General features: G+C 40.1%; 1 protein-coding gene across 1 annotated transcript in view; it reads left to right on the forward strand.

The window, feature by feature from the left end:
* GALNTL6 (polypeptide N-acetylgalactosaminyltransferase like 6) overlaps positions 1-19658 on the forward strand; it is a 232000-nt gene that overhangs the window by 184941 nt on the left and 27401 nt on the right. The window contains exon 6 of the mRNA XM_017498515.1: positions 14425-14541. Coding sequence (XP_017354004.1) covers positions 14425-14541 — 117 coding nt within the window. The remainder of the gene's footprint in view (positions 1-14424; positions 14542-19658) is intronic.

Genomic DNA, 19658 nt, shown 5'->3' on the forward strand with positions numbered 1-19658 from the left:
AATTTACTTGTTTATGGAACATATCAATCAGTTTTCCTATCAGTTTGGCGTGAATTGTGACTCAGAACTTTAAGGTTAGACTTTTGAAATTCAGCAGTTTAGTTTCCCTGTTTGTTTGATTTTAGAGCCGAAGATAAGAAATATGTTGAAGATACACTTTTACCACAAAACAGAAAGGTCTTGCTTTATAATTTAAGGCTCACAGAGAAATATTGCAGGGAAGTAAAATACCATGAAATATTTTACAAACATTACATTACAGTTTCATATACCAAATGAAATTTGACATTTTCACCTTTGTTCTCCTTAAAGAGCCAAGTCACCTCTTTTAATATGTTGAAAATGTTTAACAGGGCTGACATTTGCAATAGAAAACCCAGATCCTGACTTATTTTACCTGAAAATAAAGACAATTTGCTGGCCTTCCTTAGAGGACCGGCTATTACACGCAAGAATAGGCTCTCGAGATTCTACTTCTCTAGAGACCTTGAAAAGCCCATGTGTCTCAGGGATTTTGCTGCCATCCTGTCCAGGGCTGGAAGGTCACATCCTCAGAACCAGTCCCCTGATTTCGATTGCAGGTCTTCATGGACTAATGGTCTTGAAAGTTACACAGAGCTTAACAACTGTATATTAGATCATATTTTCAACCTGCTCACATTTCAACCATCTGACCTGATTTCAATTATTTTATCTAGATACTGTGTTGTGTGAGTAGTTTTTCAAGTGCTAAAAATATCCTTTATCTTCAAAGCCTGTGGCTACTGCCCTTGGCTTTGCGGATAATGTTGGAAGTGGCTTTTCATGATTGTACCAGAACTGGAGCAAATCTTAGATTTATTGGCAGTTCATGTATGAATCCAACCATTGGGCGAAGTGTTTGTATTCATAAAATAGCACTCCACGAAGAAGGTGACAGGAATATTAAACGTGGAGACATTAGTGAAATGATCAGCTGCTTACCCCGCACAGTGTGGTTCAGTCTGAAAATACAGCTGCATGCCATTTTCTGACTGATGGTGCAGGAAATACTATGACCAACCAAGTCCAACTTGCAGGCCACTTGAGGTTTCTCTCCACAATCTGGGGGTGGAAGGGGGCCACACTGTCTCCACAGCACATACACCAACTTCTGTGGCTTTCCTTCAAAGCAGCATTCTCCGTTTTTAAACATCTTGAGACAGTTTCAATTAGTGCAGCCCAGCAACTGCTCCTCCCATAGATTGCTTCCCCCATAGAAGGCTGAAAACCCATGAACTCCTGACTTCAAATATCTTTCATGGCTTTCAGGTATCCTTTTGATGAGTTTCTCTGCAGATACTCTTGAAGCCTCGCTGTGACGTTTTCTGTCAGATCTATTTTCTCTCCTCCTATATACCCTTAATTTACTTATCTGAGTTTTGTAAATCGTAGGGAGGAAAAGAAGGGCTCAAGTAAACTTGTGCATCTCCTAAGTTATTTCTTATAATTTTGTTTTAAATGCCATCTTCTTTTGTCACGTAACAAATGTTTGAATAACTCATTTCAAAACATAACAGATTGTCATCTGAGTTTTCAAAAACTCTTGGTCAGCCCAGCTGGCTTTTGGTTATTTCCTCACCTGACCATGCCTCTGTTCCAGCAGGGCACTCATGAGAGGATCTATAACAAAATACTTCTTTCCTTGACTTTATGAAATCACAACACAAAAACCTAAGAAAAATATTTAACTGTGGTAGAATGATTTATATTCCTTTGGGTACATACCCAGTAATAGGACACATGCATGCATATGTTCATTGCAGCGCTATTTACAATAGCAAAGACATGGAATCTATCCAAATGCCCATCAATGACAGGTTGGGTAAAGAAAATGTGGTATATATACATATAGACCATGGAATACTATGCAACCCTAAAAATGAATGAGATCATGTCTTTTGCAGGGACATGGATGAAGCTGGAGACCATTTTCCTTAGCAAACTAACACAGGAACAGGAAACCAAATATTACATGTTCTCACTTATAAGTGGGAGCTAAATGATGAGAACACATGAATACTTAGAGAACAACACACACTAGGGCCTATTAGAGGGTGGAAGGTGGGAGGAGGGAGAGGATCAGGAAAAATAACTATTAAATACTATTAGTACCTGGGTGACAAAATCATCTGTACAACAAACCCCTGTGACACAAGTTTACCTGCATAACAAACCTGTACATGTACCCCTGATTAAAATAAAATTTAAAAATTTTTTAACTTAAAAAAAGGATTAATAGTTTCCGAGGGTTCACATTCTCATGTAATCAGAAAAACACAAATTCTTCCGTATTCTTTGCATTACAAAGAGTAAGTCCAAGCTAGCAACGCTTTCTAATCTTCAAAGACAATAGGAGAGGGCAGGAATAAACTTGCACTCAGGTAGAACCAAGCAGAGTGGGGTAGACCTGGCTGTCAATCATAAGACAAGTTACTTTCCAGTGAACCGTGTGAGTCAGGATGAAATCACTACTCTTCTGCCATTTTCTAACTTTATTTCAGAAATCGATTTTTTAAAAATACAGATTTGAAATCCAGAGTCTCTTGCGAAGGTTAGAAGATGTTTCCTCTTATTGCTACTCCATGATGCCTTTACTTGTGCCACCACAGCCTCCCCTAGAGTCAAGCCACTCATGGGTAACCAGGTATTCTTCTTCAGCCTTTGACCTTGATGACTTCATTGTCATGCCTCCATCCCTTGGAAGCCCTGAGTGTTAAAGTGATTTTACTTCTAACTCCGCTTCAGTTTCTCTATCAGCCTCCAATCCTATTTTTGACTAGGATCACTTCTTTTCTAAATGCAAGGACTCACAGTCTTCTTTAATCTCCATGTGTTTCCTTGAACTCAATAAAGCATCTGCCACAGATTTCCCACCTAAAATGACATTTTTTTCTAGTGAATTAAGTATAACCATTACCATTTGCGTGGTAGAAAGAGCACAGGTCTAGGAATTAGACATGGGTGACAGTCCTGCCTGCCATCTGCTAATTGGATAGGACTGGACAAACCACCTACTTTCTCAGAGCCTCAGTTGCAGATGTGAATGAAAACAAAGCATGGCGACAGTGCAGACGAGGAAGTGAAATGATGCCCATGAAAGCATCCAGTTCAGTAAGAATCTTAATTTCTTTTCTTTCTAGTAGAAAAGAGTTGCTTGTCTTACCCCAAAAGTAGTGGAGTAGCTTATTTATATGAATGTCTCTCTGTGTCTATTTGTGAAAATCAACTTGTTTTTGGTGAGAGACTCTTAAGAGTTTCTATTTTGTGATAATAGACTGGGAAGGGTGAGTGGGGGCAGGAGAAAGGATGAAGAGACGTGGATTAAAGAGTATATAAGTAAGACAGAGTAAAGTCCATGTTTAATAGCAGAGTAGGGTGACTGTATTTCACAAAAACATACTGTGCTTGGGAGATGGACACCATGAATACCCTGACTTGGTCACTATGCTTTATATGCATGTAATGGAATTTCTCATATTCCTTATAAATTCACATAAATAAAAAAGCTTTTGTTTTGATGCCAGACATATTTCACAAATAATAAAATGCTTATCTTCAAGTGGCAGAACATGGTTTTAGGAAAAGATGATTTGGAGCAGAACAAATATAAACCTGAGGGCAGGGTGGCCCTCTGATAACATTTTTGCTGTGGGCTCATCTTTCTCTTGCGTAACGTAAGCCAGCTTCTGAAATGGGAGTCCCCGCAAGTCCCAGGGCAAGAGAGAGATGCCAAAGCAAAATTACATTTATGGTAAACTCAGAAAAGGAAAATGTGCACAAGATAGGAAGAAAATCTCTGCAGGCATAATTTTAAGGAAAGGCACTAGGTGGTCTCTGCCAGCAGTCATTGGATGTGACTAGCATGGAGCAATCAGAGGTAGAATGGACCATTTAAGCAAAAGTGGTGCAATGGCTATGGGGCAAAACCTTAAACCGTGAAAAATCCTTTAAGAATCACAAAAGCATTTTTAGTACATTGCATTTATCTGCTGTTTTTAATTTCTACAAGCACTTCACAGTTTTTTGTATCTGAGTCTCGAATGAATGATGTCAGGGCATATATGTATTTCTATCCTCAAATCTCCTTTTCCCAACAATTTTTTTAAATTCTGCTTTTCTCCTCTATATATTGTTCCCATCACTATCAAGCTTCCTAGAAGAGAAACTTCCATTTGCTGAATCTAACTTTCACCTTCCATTTTTTTCTCAGTCCTCTTGGTAATCTGTTTTCTACCATCATTCATCACACCACAGAAACTGTCCTTTGAAAGGTCACTGGTGACTTCCTAGCCAAATCCAGCAGCCTCTCCCTAGTCCTCCCCCTACTGGATTCCTCTATGAAATTTGACACTGTAGCTCCGCAGTTCCACCTTGAAACTCTTCTCCCAGGCTTCTGTATGATTTCTTCTTACTTTGTCCTTCTTATTTACAGCTACACTTTCTTTGCTCACTTTCAAAAAAAGTCATTCCCTGGAGTTTCTTCCTCGATCTTCTCATATTTCTATTCTTTGCTTGAATGAGATCACCTACTTCTATGATTTCAATTCTTACTCATATGTGGTTGCATCAAAGTCCAGCCAGAAGACAGAGATCACACCAGTAATTTGAATAGGGGCATCTTAATATTTTTTTAAAAAGCTATTGGCGGGTAAAAGAGGGCTCCAGAGAGTACAGAAGCCGTCACTCCAAAACACAACGACCATCATCAGGGCTGAGGAATGTGAGCAAGGCAGTAGCTTGGAAACTTAGAAGAACTCTCCAACTGTTCCCACCCCAAGGTTGAGATTCAGGCCTCATGTGATATGGTGTAGCTGTCATATACATGCACCTTGGAAGTGACAAGAAAACTTGCAGGGCATAGCAGCTGCTGCTTATCTCCGAGGGCCACTGCAGTGAAGGCTGTTCTCTTCCACCCCACCCCACATGCCCGTTTACTGGCCTTCACATGAAAAAACTGTGTGTGCCCACAGACACACACACAGACACACAGAAAGACCCTTCCTCTTGCTCAGCCCTTCCAGTGTCCTTCCAGCACCCTCTATTGGCAAAGCCTAAAATTGTATCCGTCAACAAAGAAATGTCTACAGGGTCCATCTTGAGAATCACAAAGTAAGGCAAAAAAGGATTTGAAGTTGAAAGGCAAAATATTAGTAACTACAGCACTATACAACAGCATATATCCAAATATGCATTTATTACCCTGACCTATCTTCTAAATTTCAGACTTCTGGGTGTCTATATATAGATATCACAAAGACACCCCTAACTCAGCATGCCTTCTTCATTATACTCATGGAAACAGTTGTCAAGACCTTGTAATTTTTATTTAAAATTACAAATATCTTATCTTCTTTTGAATATATATATTATTTGGAGATATATATATATATATATATATATATATAATTGGATATATTCTATCACTAGTTCAGATTCTCATTGCCAATTAGAACTAGTACCCATTATGACAATTACATAACTCTCCACCTGTCTTTCTCATAATCACCAGAATTTACCATCTAAAACAAGTTTTTCTAATGCTCTATTTGCCAACAGAACAAGGTCTAAATCCGTTACCTAGATATTTAAGAATCTTCACAAAATGGCACCAATACACTGCTCCAGTCTCATTTCTTACTACATCCTGATGCTACTGCTACTACTACTAAGAAATATTAACATCTATTGAGCACTTAATATGGTCCACACACTAACAAACAGATATATGTATAACCTCACTTAATACTCACATCAAATTTGTGAAGTGTTATCCTTAATTTTAAGGAAAAATCTGAGGCAAAAATTAGTTAAGTAACTTGCCTAATGTTATACAGCTCTAGTAAATGGTAAAATCGAACTCTGGGCAGTCTAACTTCAGAATATGTGCTTTTAACTGCTACATGATGTGTCTCTCTAAAAATAAATAAGAATAGAAATACATTTAACAAATGGAGCAAAAGACTCATAAAAAACTACGAGACTTTCCTGAGAGAAATTGCTTATCTAAATAAATGGAAAGATATCCCATATTCATGGATTTTAAAACCTATTGTTAAATGGTGATACTACTCAAAGTGATCTACAGATTAAATGAACTCTCTATCAAAATCCGAATGGAACATTTTATGAAAATAGAAAAACCCATCCTAAAATTTATATGGGACCTCAAAAGACCCTGAATAATGAAAACAATCTTGAACAAGAAAAACAAAGTTAGAGAACCCACATTTCCTAATTTCAAAACTTAATACAAAGCTACAGTAATCCAAAAAATGTGTGCTACAGGCATAAAGATAGACATATGGACCGATGGAATAGAACAGATTGCCAAGAAATAAGCCATCACATATAAGGTTAATTGATTTTTGACAAGGGTATCAATATCACTTAATAAGGAATGGACTGTCTGTTCAACAAATGATGCTGGGAAAACTGAGTATACACTACTAATGAATTGAATTATGTCCCCCGAAAATGTATATGTTGAAATCCTATTCCTTGGTACCTCAGAATGTAACCTTATTTGTAAATCAAGTTATTGCACATATCATTACTTAAGATGAGATTATTCTATGTAGGGTGGGCTCCCAATCTAATATGATTGGTGCATTTATAAAAAGGGGAAATTTGGACACCAGCACACACACAAACAGAACATCATGTGAACATAAAAGCGGAAATTAGCATAATCTCTTAGCAAGTCAAGGAACAACAAAGATTGCCACAAAGCACCAGAAGCTAGGAGAGAAGCATATTACGTGCTCTTTTTCACAACCCTCAGAAGGAACCAACCTGCGAACACCTTGATCTTGGTCTTTTAGCCTCCAGAACTGTCAGACGATAAATTTCTGTAGTTTATCCACCCAGTTCGTGGTCCTTTCCTACGGCAGCCCTAGCAAACTAATACATCTATATGCAAAAGAATGAGGTTGTAAACTGTACTTTACGCCATACACAAAATTTAATTCTAAATGGATCAAAGATTTAAACATAAGAGCTAAAACTATAGAACTCAGAATAAAACATAGGGGAAAATCTCAAAATCATCAAAATTAAAACTTGTGCATCAAAGTCACAACTGACAGAATGAAAAGCCAACCCACTGAATAGGATAAAATATTTACAAGTCATATATCTGATAACGGATTAATATCTAGAATATATTGTCTTAAAACTCCTTAAACTCAAAAATAAAACCACGAATGACTCAACTCAGACATAGGGCAAAGAACCTGAATAGGCATTTCTCCAAACTATACAAATGCTTGATAAGCAAATGAAAAGGTTTTCAACATCATTAGTCATTAGGGAAAAGAAAATCAAAACCACAATGAGATATTATTTTACATCCACTAGGATGGCTGTTACATAAACCAAAAAAACTACAAGTGGTGACAAAAATATGAAGCAACTGGAACCATTGTACATTGCTTGTGGAAATGTAAAATGGTTCAGCTACTGTGGAAAGCAGTTTTCTGGTTCCTCAAAAAGTTAAACATAGAATTACCTTATGACCCAGCAATTTCATTCCTAGGTATATAGCCAAAATAATTGAAAACAAGAATATGAAAGATATTTACATGCCAGTGTTCACAGAAGCATTATTCACAGTAGCCAAAAAGTAGAAACAGGTTGGGCACGGTGGCTCACGCCTGTAATCCCAGCACTTTGGGAGGCCAAAGTGGGGTGGATCACGAGGTCAGGAGATCGAGACCATCCTGGCCAATATGGTGAAACCTCATCTCTACTAAAATACAAAAAATTAGCTAGGCATGGTGGTGCATGCCTATAATCCCAGCTATTCAGGAGGGTGAGGCAGGGGAAAGGGGAATTGCTTGAACCCAGGAGGTGGAGATAGCCTCCTAAGCTGAGATTGTGCCATTGCACTCCAGTCTAGGGACACAACAAGACTCCATCTCAAAAAAAATTGAAACAGTGCAAGTATTCATCAACAGATGAATGGATACAAATTTGGGGTGTGTGTGTGTGTGTGTGTGTGTGTGTGTGTGTGTGTGTGTATTTATATAAATATATGTGAATATTGGCCTTAAAAGAAAACAAAGTTCTGATAAATGCTATAATGTTAAGTTAAATAAACCAGACACAAAAGGGTAAACATGGTATGGTTCCACTTATATGAGGTTTACAAAATATTATTTATAGTCAGTAGAATAGACATTACCAGGGGTTGGGGAGAAGGGGAAGTAGGGAGTTATTGCTTAATGATTAATGGCTGCTGTTTTGAATGACACAACATTTTGGAAATAGATCATGGTGATGGTTACACAACATTTTGAATGTACTTAATGCTAGTGAATTGAACCCTTAAAAATGGTTAAAATCATAAATTTTATATTATGGATATTTTAATCACAATTTTTTTTAAAAGCTCACGAGAAGATGTCAAGGGCCTAGGAGACTGGAATGGAGAGGGAAGGAGTGGGACATTCAGTACCTAGGACTAGAATCAGCAGAAATTGTTCATTCACTGAGGGGTAGGGAGCTAGGTGTGTTAGATGTGACGCTCAGATTGCCAGATTGAAATCCTGAGAAACTGTGTAAGGCATTGTCAAGATTAACTGGCGATACAGACTGAAGAATAGGCCTGCCATGCTGGACCAAGGCTTGTTCAGCTGCGGTCTCCTTCAACGTTAAGTGCTGTGAGTGATCACATGATCTAATAGAAACGTGATCTGACCATAGTAGCACCCCATTTACCATCACAGATAGTTCAGCCGAAAAAATTAACAAACAAATAAACAGCAGCTAACATTTACTGACCACTTGCGATGTACAAACACTGTGCCAGGCACTTTGCATGCATCCGTTTAATCCTCACAACTGTCCTCTGAGGAATGATCGTTCTCGTTTTACCAACCTTATGTTGAACCATGCTATATCACGGCTATATCATGGCTCAACATAAGGTTTGTAAATGGTTTTAGGAATCTGCCATTCCTTAAAATAATGCCGTCCACTGTCAAACTTCAATATCTGTGTTCATTTCTGATTGCTACCAAAAATAGTGTCCTTCTGTCCCTTTACTGTGTACATTCAATTCTACTCATCCTCCAGGGCCCCTTGCAGTGTGATTCATCTTATCAAGTACTCCAAGCCATCTCACTCAGAATGATCATTTCCTCACTTAGCATTTAGTCTCTTAAGAAGATGTCTTCAGAGTAATGTCTCCCTGATATGATTGTGGGATCCTTGAGAACAGAAGCCAGTTTTTCTTAGTCTTTGAATTTCTAACCACAAAGTGCCTTTCATTCAGAAGCACTTTCAGTATAGAATGTTGACCTTCTGTAAGTGGATGAACTGAGCTTTAAAATGGTCAGGAGGCTGAAGTGGGAGGATCGCTTGAGCCCAAGAGTTAAAGGCTGCAGCGAGCTGTGAGCTGTGAACACACCACTGCACTATAGCCTTGGCAACAGAGGAAGACACTCTCTCTTGAAAAAAAATGAGGTAATAGGGAACCTCATTTGTACCTTTTGTAGCTCATGAGCAGAACCTGGACCTGCTCAGTCTCCATTCGGTTCTCTTTTTGTGTTATTCTAGTGTCGTCTGTCTTTCCAGCTCTGCATATAAATTTCCATTCCAAAATCAACTATAGTCCATAGGCTGGGCACAGTGGCTCACGCCTATAATCCCAGCACTTTTGTAGGCCACAGTGGTGGACCACCTGAGGTCAGGAGCTCAAGACAGGCCTGCCTCTACTAACAATACAAAATTGGCCAGTCTCTACTAAAACCCTTTCTCTACTAAAAATACAAAATTAGCTGGGAGTGGTGGTACATGACGGTAATCCTAGCTATCTTGGAAGGCTGAGGCAGGAGAATTGCTTGAACCCAGGAGGTGGAGGTTGCAGTGAGCAGAGGTTGAGCCATTGCGCTCCAGCCTGGGCAACAAGAATGAAACTCCATCTAAATAAATAGAAAAATAAAATAAAATAAAATCTACTATAGTCCATAAAAAGGAGTATCTTAATTTTTATTGCCATGTTAAAAATTCACAGCCAGAAATATTGGAAGTCGCCAGCTTTTCTTCCATTCATGTCCTCTCTGATGTCCTCACTAGACCATCAGGTACACAAAGGAGAAAACTGGTTCTTTTTTTATTTTTTGCTATATATCCAGTTTCTGGCATAGTGCCTGGGACATAGCAGGTACCTAGCAAATATTGTTGAATGAGTAATGAACCCACCACTTGTTACTTAAAAGACCTAATGCTATCAGGAGAAATTAGCAGACCATGCTGGCTCATTTTTAAGCTAACCCTCTCTAACAGCCAATTGAATTACCTACCCCACACCTACTAGTCACCTTGACATTTATGCTGCATTCCCTTTCTCTTGTACCTCTCTGATAAAAACTTCCTGTGTTGGGGTTGGGGGTGACAATATTAAAGCTGAGCCTGCTCCTTTACTCTCTGCCAGACCTATTCCTGATCCTTGCCCAAAAGGAGATTATCTCTGTAATCCTATCACACATTGTTTCCCCTTTTCCTCATTTTTCTCCTTCCCACCCATTCGTAGCCAAGCACCGCCTCATTTTCTAATCCTGTTCAGTATCTCTCAAGATTGCTTGACACAATTTCAATTATGCTGTGCCCTGAAGTTGGGCATCAAAGGAATAAGGCCTGAAAATGATTGATTCTGTGATAGACCTGTTCAATAGCCTGTGTCCTAGGTTTGGACATGTGTGTGTGCATGAACTGCTTCACCTTCAGCCGGAGGTACAGAGCCCATGTTGAAAAAATGTCAATCATCCTAAGTGTTCTTGTCTACATTTTTTTTTTAATTTTAGTAATGTGAATAAACAAGTGTTAGAATCAGTTTTATTAGAATTTTATTCACCTGTTTATTTGAATGGAGTTGAGTTTGTGAGCAACATGAGATCATCTGAATATATGCTGGAGAGAGGCGGGTGGACAGGAAAGAAGAGGAGCAAGCGGGAATGGCTGGATACGAATCCTGGGGAAGAGCTGGATATTAATCTCATATCCAGCTGCCTACCTTATCCAATAGTGAACTCGCAGTATTTCCCATCTGGCACAACTTTTTGCTGCAATTTACACAGATGTAGACAATTAAGCCTTTGAAACCTGAAATTTGGCTTCCAAAGCAGTTTATCCCATTGTCTACACAGATGCCACTTGAGTGAGAATTTAGAATATTCAAGAGTTTAGAAAATGACATCCTCCATCCCTGCCAGAGGCCGTTTGAGCTCATAACATTTAAAAACAAATCGAGGCTCTCCAATAGGCACAGGCTGATTTGGCAGACTTGTCACTCAATGTCCCTGGCTTGGGTATGTTTTCTTCTTCCCCACATCCTCCTCTTCCAGGAGCAGAGTCGCTCCACAAGTGAGTTCAAATGCCAGCCAACATAGGAGAAAAAGCTCCTCTGTCTGGGGCCCACTGGCCACGAACCTGCAAGCAGCTGCTTTTTCTTCCCAAATGTGTTCAGAGCTCCTGGACTCAAGTAAAAAGAAAAATAGTGCCCTGAAGTTGTCTTCAGTAGAAACTGATACTGGTTCTCCAAGAAGAGTGTGTCTGCGAGTTAAATGGCCCAAGAATGAAAAGAAAGGCCTGCTCAGAGTTCTGTAGGGCAGCTTTCAGGTTATAGACAGCTGTAGAAAACCAACACACTGCACTCACATCAGGAGATCAAATAGGAGATTTACAGAGTGTGCCAGGCTCAAGACAGTGATAGCAAAATCTACTTTTGACCTTCTGGGCATTTCTATTTCACTAGAGAAATCCCATCACACACCAGGAAATTGATTTTATAAATCGTACATTTTAAGCTTGGCTTCACAAATTCCAGAGAGAAGCTCCTCCCTGGTACTTGTTTCAGGGAAGGTGGAGTAAAGGCAAAAGAAATGAGAGTAAATCGGGTGCCTTCGGACAACCAGCCAGGTTCGTTCCCTGTCTTTCTAGGTCTCCTACACTAAGAGAAGGAGTGCAACTAGTTTTCAAGGGGTCAGGGCAGGCATTTGTTCCTATTTCGGGGTTCAAATCTGAAGTCAATGGATTCCAGGAAAACCAATACAGAAGTGCTTGGAAGCATCCACTTATAGTTTTGTTTGCTTCAAAAATGTCCATCACTTTTCTTGGATTCTCAGAGAAATCTGTAGGCAAAACCAGGTTAAGAACTGCTCCCCTCTACCCTGCATTATTTCACATTACCTTGTCATCAGGGACAGAGACCCCGAAGGCAGAGGCCCAGCAGTAGCGGATGAGCCCAACCTGTTGCCAGAGTCCCTGAATAAGGAGATTAGTACCCACCACATTGATTCTCTCCTGACTGGCATCCCCAACCTCTACTCCTAGAGTAAATGAAATAGGAACTCTCTCTCTCCACCACCACCATTCTATCCCAGCATTATTCATTCCTTTCATGATACTCTGAATATTTCATAAAAATCTTCTCTCTTCCTCATTTCCCACCCCAGTAGGAACAGGCCCAGTTGGGTATTTTTCTGTTGCAGAGAAACTCCTTTCCTTATCTACTCATCCAGGCAAAAGAACCTTGGTTAAAATGATCACTTGGGCCCATTGTGGTTTTGTTTCCATTCTTAAAAGGACCTAAAGGGATTATTATAATCCAGGACTATGTAAAGGCTTAAAAAGGAGTAAGATCATTGACTTTATGTAAGCATACACACCTAAGAGGCAAACTATCAAGAATATCCATCTCTGCTACAGGCTGTGCTTCTGACACTTTCAGGAAGACTGGTGAAACTTTCAAGCAGGAAGATATGAGGAAAGGGCCGGGCGTAGCATTTCGCGCCTGTAATCCCAGCACTTTGGGAGGATGAGGCAGGTGGATCAAGTGAGGTCAGGAGTTTAAGACCAGCGTGGGCAACATAGTGAAACCCCGTCTCTACTAAAAATATGAAATGTAGCTGGGCATGGTGGCACATGCCTGTAATCCCTTCTATTCAGGAGGCTGAGGCAGGAGAATCGCTTGAACCTGGGAGGTGGAGGTTGCAGTGAGCCGAGATTGCGCCACTGCACTCCAGCCTGGGTGACAGAGACTCCGTTTCAAAAAAAAAAAAAAGACAAAAGGACATGTCTCTGCCAAACTCTACTTCTACTGCCGTTTCAGCTTTTGACACTTTTTATTGTCCACACTTTTCCTACCTCTAAGTATTGAGTTCCTTATATCAGTGTTAAGAATTATCCTTTTCCACTCTGCAAATTTTCAAAGGTCAGGTTTTATGTAGAGAATCTTTATCCAGTATAGTATTTCAGCATTAATACTGTCTTTCCTATTTTGCTAATACTCTAGAGTGACATTTAATTTATCATCCAAAGCAATGCTAAACTACGACAATAGGCATAGACCGATACCACTGTAGTCAAACTGAAACCAAAGGTCACCACGTTTTGCACAGAACCATGCAGGGATAAGTGGTTCACGCCCCTCCATCACTTACTGTATCTGCAACACCCACCTCGTACTGGATCTCTCTCCCGCTAGCATGATAATGGTGGAAGGTGCTTTGAAGCAGGAAGATAATAAAATCCAAATTAAGCACTGTCTAAAAAGGAAAGTCTTCACTTTTACTGAAGTCATGAACTCTAGGCTGCTCCCTATATTGCATTATCAACACATTCTTTGCGGCAAGCAGCTGCAGTTTGGTTGTTTAACCATCTCGTGTTCTGTAGCATGCAGAGTGGACCATGTTGTAACCATAATAGGTCTGTTGCCTGATGCGTGCAGCAATTCAATACACCAAGATATGGGGTTGCAGCAGAGAAAGAGGTTTAATCATAGGGCCGCCAAATGAGGAGATGGAAGGAAACCTCAAATCTGTCCCCCCAAGGAGCTTGGGGCTAGGATTTATTTTTAAGGGTTTTGGAATAGGCTGAAGTTGGGAGATCATTGATTGGTCACAGAGAGCAGGATGAGGTCATGGGACAGAAGGAAGAAACAATATTCTCATGTTGATCCGTTTCCTCTGTGAGGGTCTTTAAACTGGCTGCCCTCAGCTGTTCTGCTGGAATTCAATATCTGCTTAAGCAATTCTTAAACAAAAACCATATGATTGTAATGGTAGAAATCCTATGTATAGGAACAATGGAGATCCAAATGGTGAGTATCTAGTGCTACAGAGTTTCGGTGACAAGGAAGTAGGTCAGAGTGCAGACTGATTAATACTTAATTATAACTATATTTCTGCCCAGAATTCTTGTTAAGCCTGTGAAGATGGCTTCAACGTTACATTTAATTCCCTGATTTTTCTTCATAAATTGCACACAAATTCAAAGTCTCATTCAATATGCATGTAATCAAAAAGATCATCTAGGTCTTACTTAATCTATACTGTGGTTGTTAGGAGCCAGTGATAAAATATAACATAGCCCTACACTCAACATTCTTTCACCTTTCTACAGATCCGAAACATAGCAGCAAATCTCTGTGTGGACAGCAAGCATGGAGCCACCGGAACAGAGCTGAGGCTGGACATCTGTGTCAAGGATGGTTCTGAACGAACATGGTCTCATGAACAGGTGCGTCAGCTCCCGGAAGCCAGGGCAGCGGGAGCCAGTGGGGGGCTGAGGCAGACACAGGGGCATGCAGCCGGAACAAATCTCCGCATGGTGCAGATGGTGCATGTGGAACCTGGAGTGAGGCAGCTGTGTCACCAGCCAGCCCTGCAGTTCAGTGAATCACTTAGTCTCCGTTTATGTTTCTTCTAAGAGCAGATGTGATAATCAGTTCAGATAATACACACAGTTATGCTTTAAATATGAGAAAGCATGGGAGAAATGTGGACTACAACTCTAACCTTATTTCTTTTCCCAGAATGAGAGTTGAGCACAGAAAGCCTGCAGAGTGCTGTGGAACACTTCCAACTAAATTGCATGGTTTTAATGACTCTGTTGTTGTGTGTTTGTGACATTATCTAACCTTGCTTTTCCCCTGACCGTGAACAGATCACTTTACACGGGCCTCCTGCGTTGTAGTAGTTTTTAATCTTACACGTGAAGGATGTAAGCGACGACACCCCAGCGTGGACTTTGGGAAATACTTTAAGGCTGTAATTTGATTTTTGGTTTTCTTTTTGCTTTTTTTGTGTGGGTACATGATAGGTGTATATATTTGTGGGGTACATGAGATGTTTTGATACAGACATGTAATGCATAATAATCACATCATGTAAAATGGGGTGTTCATCCCCTCAAACATTTATCCTTTGGGTTTACAAACAATCCAATTATATTCTTTTAGTTATTTTTAAATGTGCAACTAAATTATTATTGACTATAGTCACTCTGTTGTGCTATCAAACACTAGGTCTTTTTCATTCTTTTGAACTATTTTTTGTACTCATTAAGCATTCCCACCTGCCACCCGCCCCCACCCCCCACCACCCTCACCAGCCTCTAGTAACCATCCTTCTACTATCATCTCCATGGGTTCAATGGTTTTGAGTTTTAGATCCCACAGATAAGTGAAAATGTGCAATGTTTGTCTTTCCATACCTGGCTTATTTCACTTCGCGTAATAACCTCCAGTTCCATCCATGCTGTTGCAAATGACAGGATCTCATTCTTCTTTATGGCTGAATAGTACTCCATTGTGTATAGCACCACATTTTCTTTATTCATTCATCTATTGATGGACACTTAGGTTGCTTCCAAATTTGGGTATTGTGAACAGTGCTGCATCAAACATGGGAGTGTGGATGTCTCCTCAATATACCGATTTCCTTTCTTTTGGGTATATACCCAGCAGTGGTATTGCTGGATCACGTGGTAGCTCAATTTTTAGTTTTTTGAGGGACCTCCAAACTGTTTTCCATAGTAATAGTACTAAGTTACATTCCCAACAAAAATGGATAAGGTTTTCTATTTCTCTGTATCCCCAACAGCATTTGTCATTGCATTTTGGATATAAGCGATTTCAACTGGGGTGATATGATATCTCATTGTAGTTTTGATTTGCATTTCTCTGATGATCGATGATGCTAGCACATTTTCATCTGCCAGTCTGCCATTTGTACGTTTTCTTTGCAGAAATATCTATTCAAATCTCTTGCCCATTTTTTAAGAGTTGTTTGAGCTCCTTATATATTACAGTTATTAATCGCTTGTCAGATGGGTAGTTTGCAAATATTTTTTCCCATTCTATGGATTGTCTCTTCACTTTGTTGATCGTTTCCTTTGCTGTGCAGAAGCTTTTTAGCTTGATGTGATTCCATTTGTCTATTTTTGGTTTGGTTGCCTGTGCTTTGGGGTATTACTCAAGAAATTTTGCCCAGATCAATGGCCCAAGAGTTTCCTCCACGTTTTCTTGCAGGAGTTATATAGTTTGAGGTCTTAGATTTAAATCTTTAATCAATTTTAATTTGATTTTTGTATATGACAAGAGATAGTGGTCTAGTTTCCTTCTTCTGCATATGAATATCCAGTTTTCCCAGCACCATTTATTAATAAAACTGTCTTTTCCTCAGTGTACATTCTTTGCACCTTTGTTGAAAGTGAGTTCACTGTAGGGTGAGGATTTGTTTCTGGGTTCACTATTCTGTTCTATGTAAAACTGTATTGCTTTTAATCGAAAAACGTATCAATGCAACTCAGTTTAAGTGTGTGTGATTTCTAACCCACTTAGAAATTTGGAAGTCCTTGCAAGCAGCTTTCCTGATACTGTGTCACCTACGAAAGAGAAAAAATAATGGGTAAAATTGTCTTTGCTCTCTTTTAGTGTTTTTGTTTTTTATATTTTAGAGATGGCGTCTTGCTCTGTCACCCAGGCTGGAATTCAGTGATATGATCAATGCTCACTGCAGCCTCAAACTCCTGGGCTGAAGCGATACTCCTGCCTCAGCAGCCTGAGTAGCTGGGACCACAGGTGCATACCACTCAGCTCACCTAACCCTTTTCACTGTTTTCATTTTAAATTAAGAACTATTTCAGGTTGGGCACAGTGGCTCACACCTATAATCCCAGCACTTTGGGAGGCTGACGCAGACAGATCACCTGAGGTTGGGAGTTCGAGACCAGCCTGACCAACATGGAGAAACCCTGTCTCTACTAAATATACAAACTAGCCAGGTATGGTGGCACATACCTCTAATCCCAGCTAATTGGGAGGCTGAGGCAGAAGAATCGCTTGAACCCAGGAGGCAGAGGTTGTAGTGAGCCGAGATTGTGCCATTGCACTCCAGCCTGGGCAACAAGACCAAAACTCCGTCTCAAAATTTAAAAAAGAACTACTTCAATTGAAAGCTATAGAAAACATCATAGCAGATATTTATGTACTCATCATATTCACCTTTTATGAAAAGCAAAAAGGTAAGCAAGCAGTTCCCAGTAACGCATTACTGCCTCCTGTGTTCCTCCAGTGTTCATCTTGTACATTAAACTGGAGCAGGTTCACCATGCCCAGCGCAGGACATTGAACAGTTGTTCAGATGTGCTGAGATTCACTTCCCTCACTCCACCTCCCTGCCCCTCCCTGCCCCACATCTACCACACTTTACAATGCAGAGCATCACGATGTGAGGGAAACAGCCACAGACCAAGTCCACAACGCAGTCCAGAGTCATTCAGTCCATCCGCAGTGCCTCTCCTCTAGCCACTGATCTGACCTTTGAACCCTCTCCTCACAGCCTCGTGGTATTCTGGAAGGACTGTGGGCCTTGTAGCCAGGCCAACCTGGATTTTAGTTTAAGCTGTGTGGCCTTGTGAAATTGTTAAATCCTTCTAGGCTGTAGTTCTTCCATCTTGGACAGGGTGGTTAGGAGAATAAACCTTGCAGCAGCATCTTGCACAGGCACCAGGTGCAGAGCAATATCCTCTCCCTCCTGCCTTCCTTCTCTCAAACACCCACAAATCCCTTTATGCTAACACCAAATTAGAAACCTCTCTCAGGTCCAAGGCAGCTGGGACTTTGGCTTCAATTATCTGTTCCCAGCATAGTCAGCAAATACTAGTTACTATTCACTCAAATATACCCTGCAGGCCTGGGCATGGTGGCTTGTGCCTATAATCCCAGCGCTTTGGGAGGGTGAGGCAGGTGGATCACTTGAGGTCAGGAGATCAAGACTAGCCTGGCTAACATGTCAAAATCCAGTCTCTAGTAAAAATACAAAACTTAGCCAGGCATGGTGGCACATGCCTGTAGTCCCAGCTACTCAGGAGGCTGAGGCAGGGAATCATTTGAACCTGGGAGGCAAAGGCTGCAGTGAGTCAAGATCGTGCCATTGCACTCCAGACTGGGTGACAGAGACTCCATCTAAAAAATATATATATATATACACACACACACACACATACATATGTGTGTGTATACAGCCATACATACACATACACATATATGTGTGTGTATGTATGTATATGTATGTGTGTGTATATTATATATATATAATAATATGTGTGTGTGTGTGTGTGTGTGTGTGTGTGTGTGTATGTATGTAAATCCAGATGGGTTTTAAAGAAGGCTCTGTGACTCCAGGATTTATTGATAGGAATCAAATATGAGTGAAAAATTGTTTGCCTCCTCCTTCCTCTGTCTGTTTCTATAAGCACCATGGAGGATGTTACCAGGCACCTGAGGAGTAGTGCTGGACTGTTAATTCCAACGAGCAATTCTGACTTCAGCCTGGGAGCAAGAGAGAAGGTTTAGAAACTGTAGGAAAGACCGGCATCTAGAGTGGAAAAGGACTTTTTCAAAAAGAAAAAGGAGCAAGTCATCAGGAAAAACTTCATTTCTTGGACTAAATTCCTCTCTACCATCTCTATTCAGCCCAACCAAGAAACACATGTGGCCAGCTGGTGAATATAAAGGAGGCCTAAAAATGCCTGAACTGGGTTTAGTATCTCTATCCGGCAATGCTCTAGAATAAAATCTGCTCTAGCCTGCGGATTTTATTTGACAGCTGAACATGGATGTTAACAAAGGCAACGATATTGCACACACTTAAAAAATTGTTGGTTCATTCCCCGCAACCCGCTCCACGCCCCCGCACCCTCCACCCCCCACCCCCAGGCTAAACTGCAAAAATCTATGGCCTGTAATTTAAGAAATGGTCACCAGAGAGCAGCACTAGACAAGCAGAAAACTACATAGGCAAAACAGAAAAACCAGCTTAATATAGCTCTTTGAAAAGATTTCCTGTCTCTAGAGATCCTAAAAATGAAGCTACAGTAGGATTGACTACGGTTGATAAGTGGTGAAAAATGCATCATATTTGAAATACTGCCATATATTGACTTGGAGGTTAAACATTACAAGCTGTTTCATTTGCCAGTAATTAACTGTAAGCTTTATTCAATATATTACTCAGTAACTTATAAAAATTAGGAATCACTCTTCCACATTTAGATTAAAATTCCTGCATGAGGAAAGCATATCAGAACATGAAAATTATGGGTTTTCTTTTTAATTCAAAAGCATTCAAAGAACACAAAAGGAGACTTGTTAGAGTTGAAATGCTCTAGAATTTCAAAAGAAAAAAGTGGCAGCAATTTTTAAAAAGTGAATAAACAAAATTGTTACATGGGAAATAAAACAGTCAATTGAAGAACCTGTATAAGAAAATGCCTTCTGCTGCAGAACACTGGTGGTGACTGTTTTCTGTGAAGGAAGCAAATGTATGATTCATTTTGCTAGGGTGATCTGC

Source organism: Cebus imitator, unplaced genomic scaffold (genome assembly GCF_001604975.1).
Source record: "Cebus imitator isolate Cc_AM_T3 unplaced genomic scaffold, Cebus_imitator-1.0 Scaffold243, whole genome shotgun sequence".
Lineage (NCBI taxonomy): Eukaryota > Metazoa > Chordata > Mammalia > Primates > Cebidae > Cebus > Cebus imitator.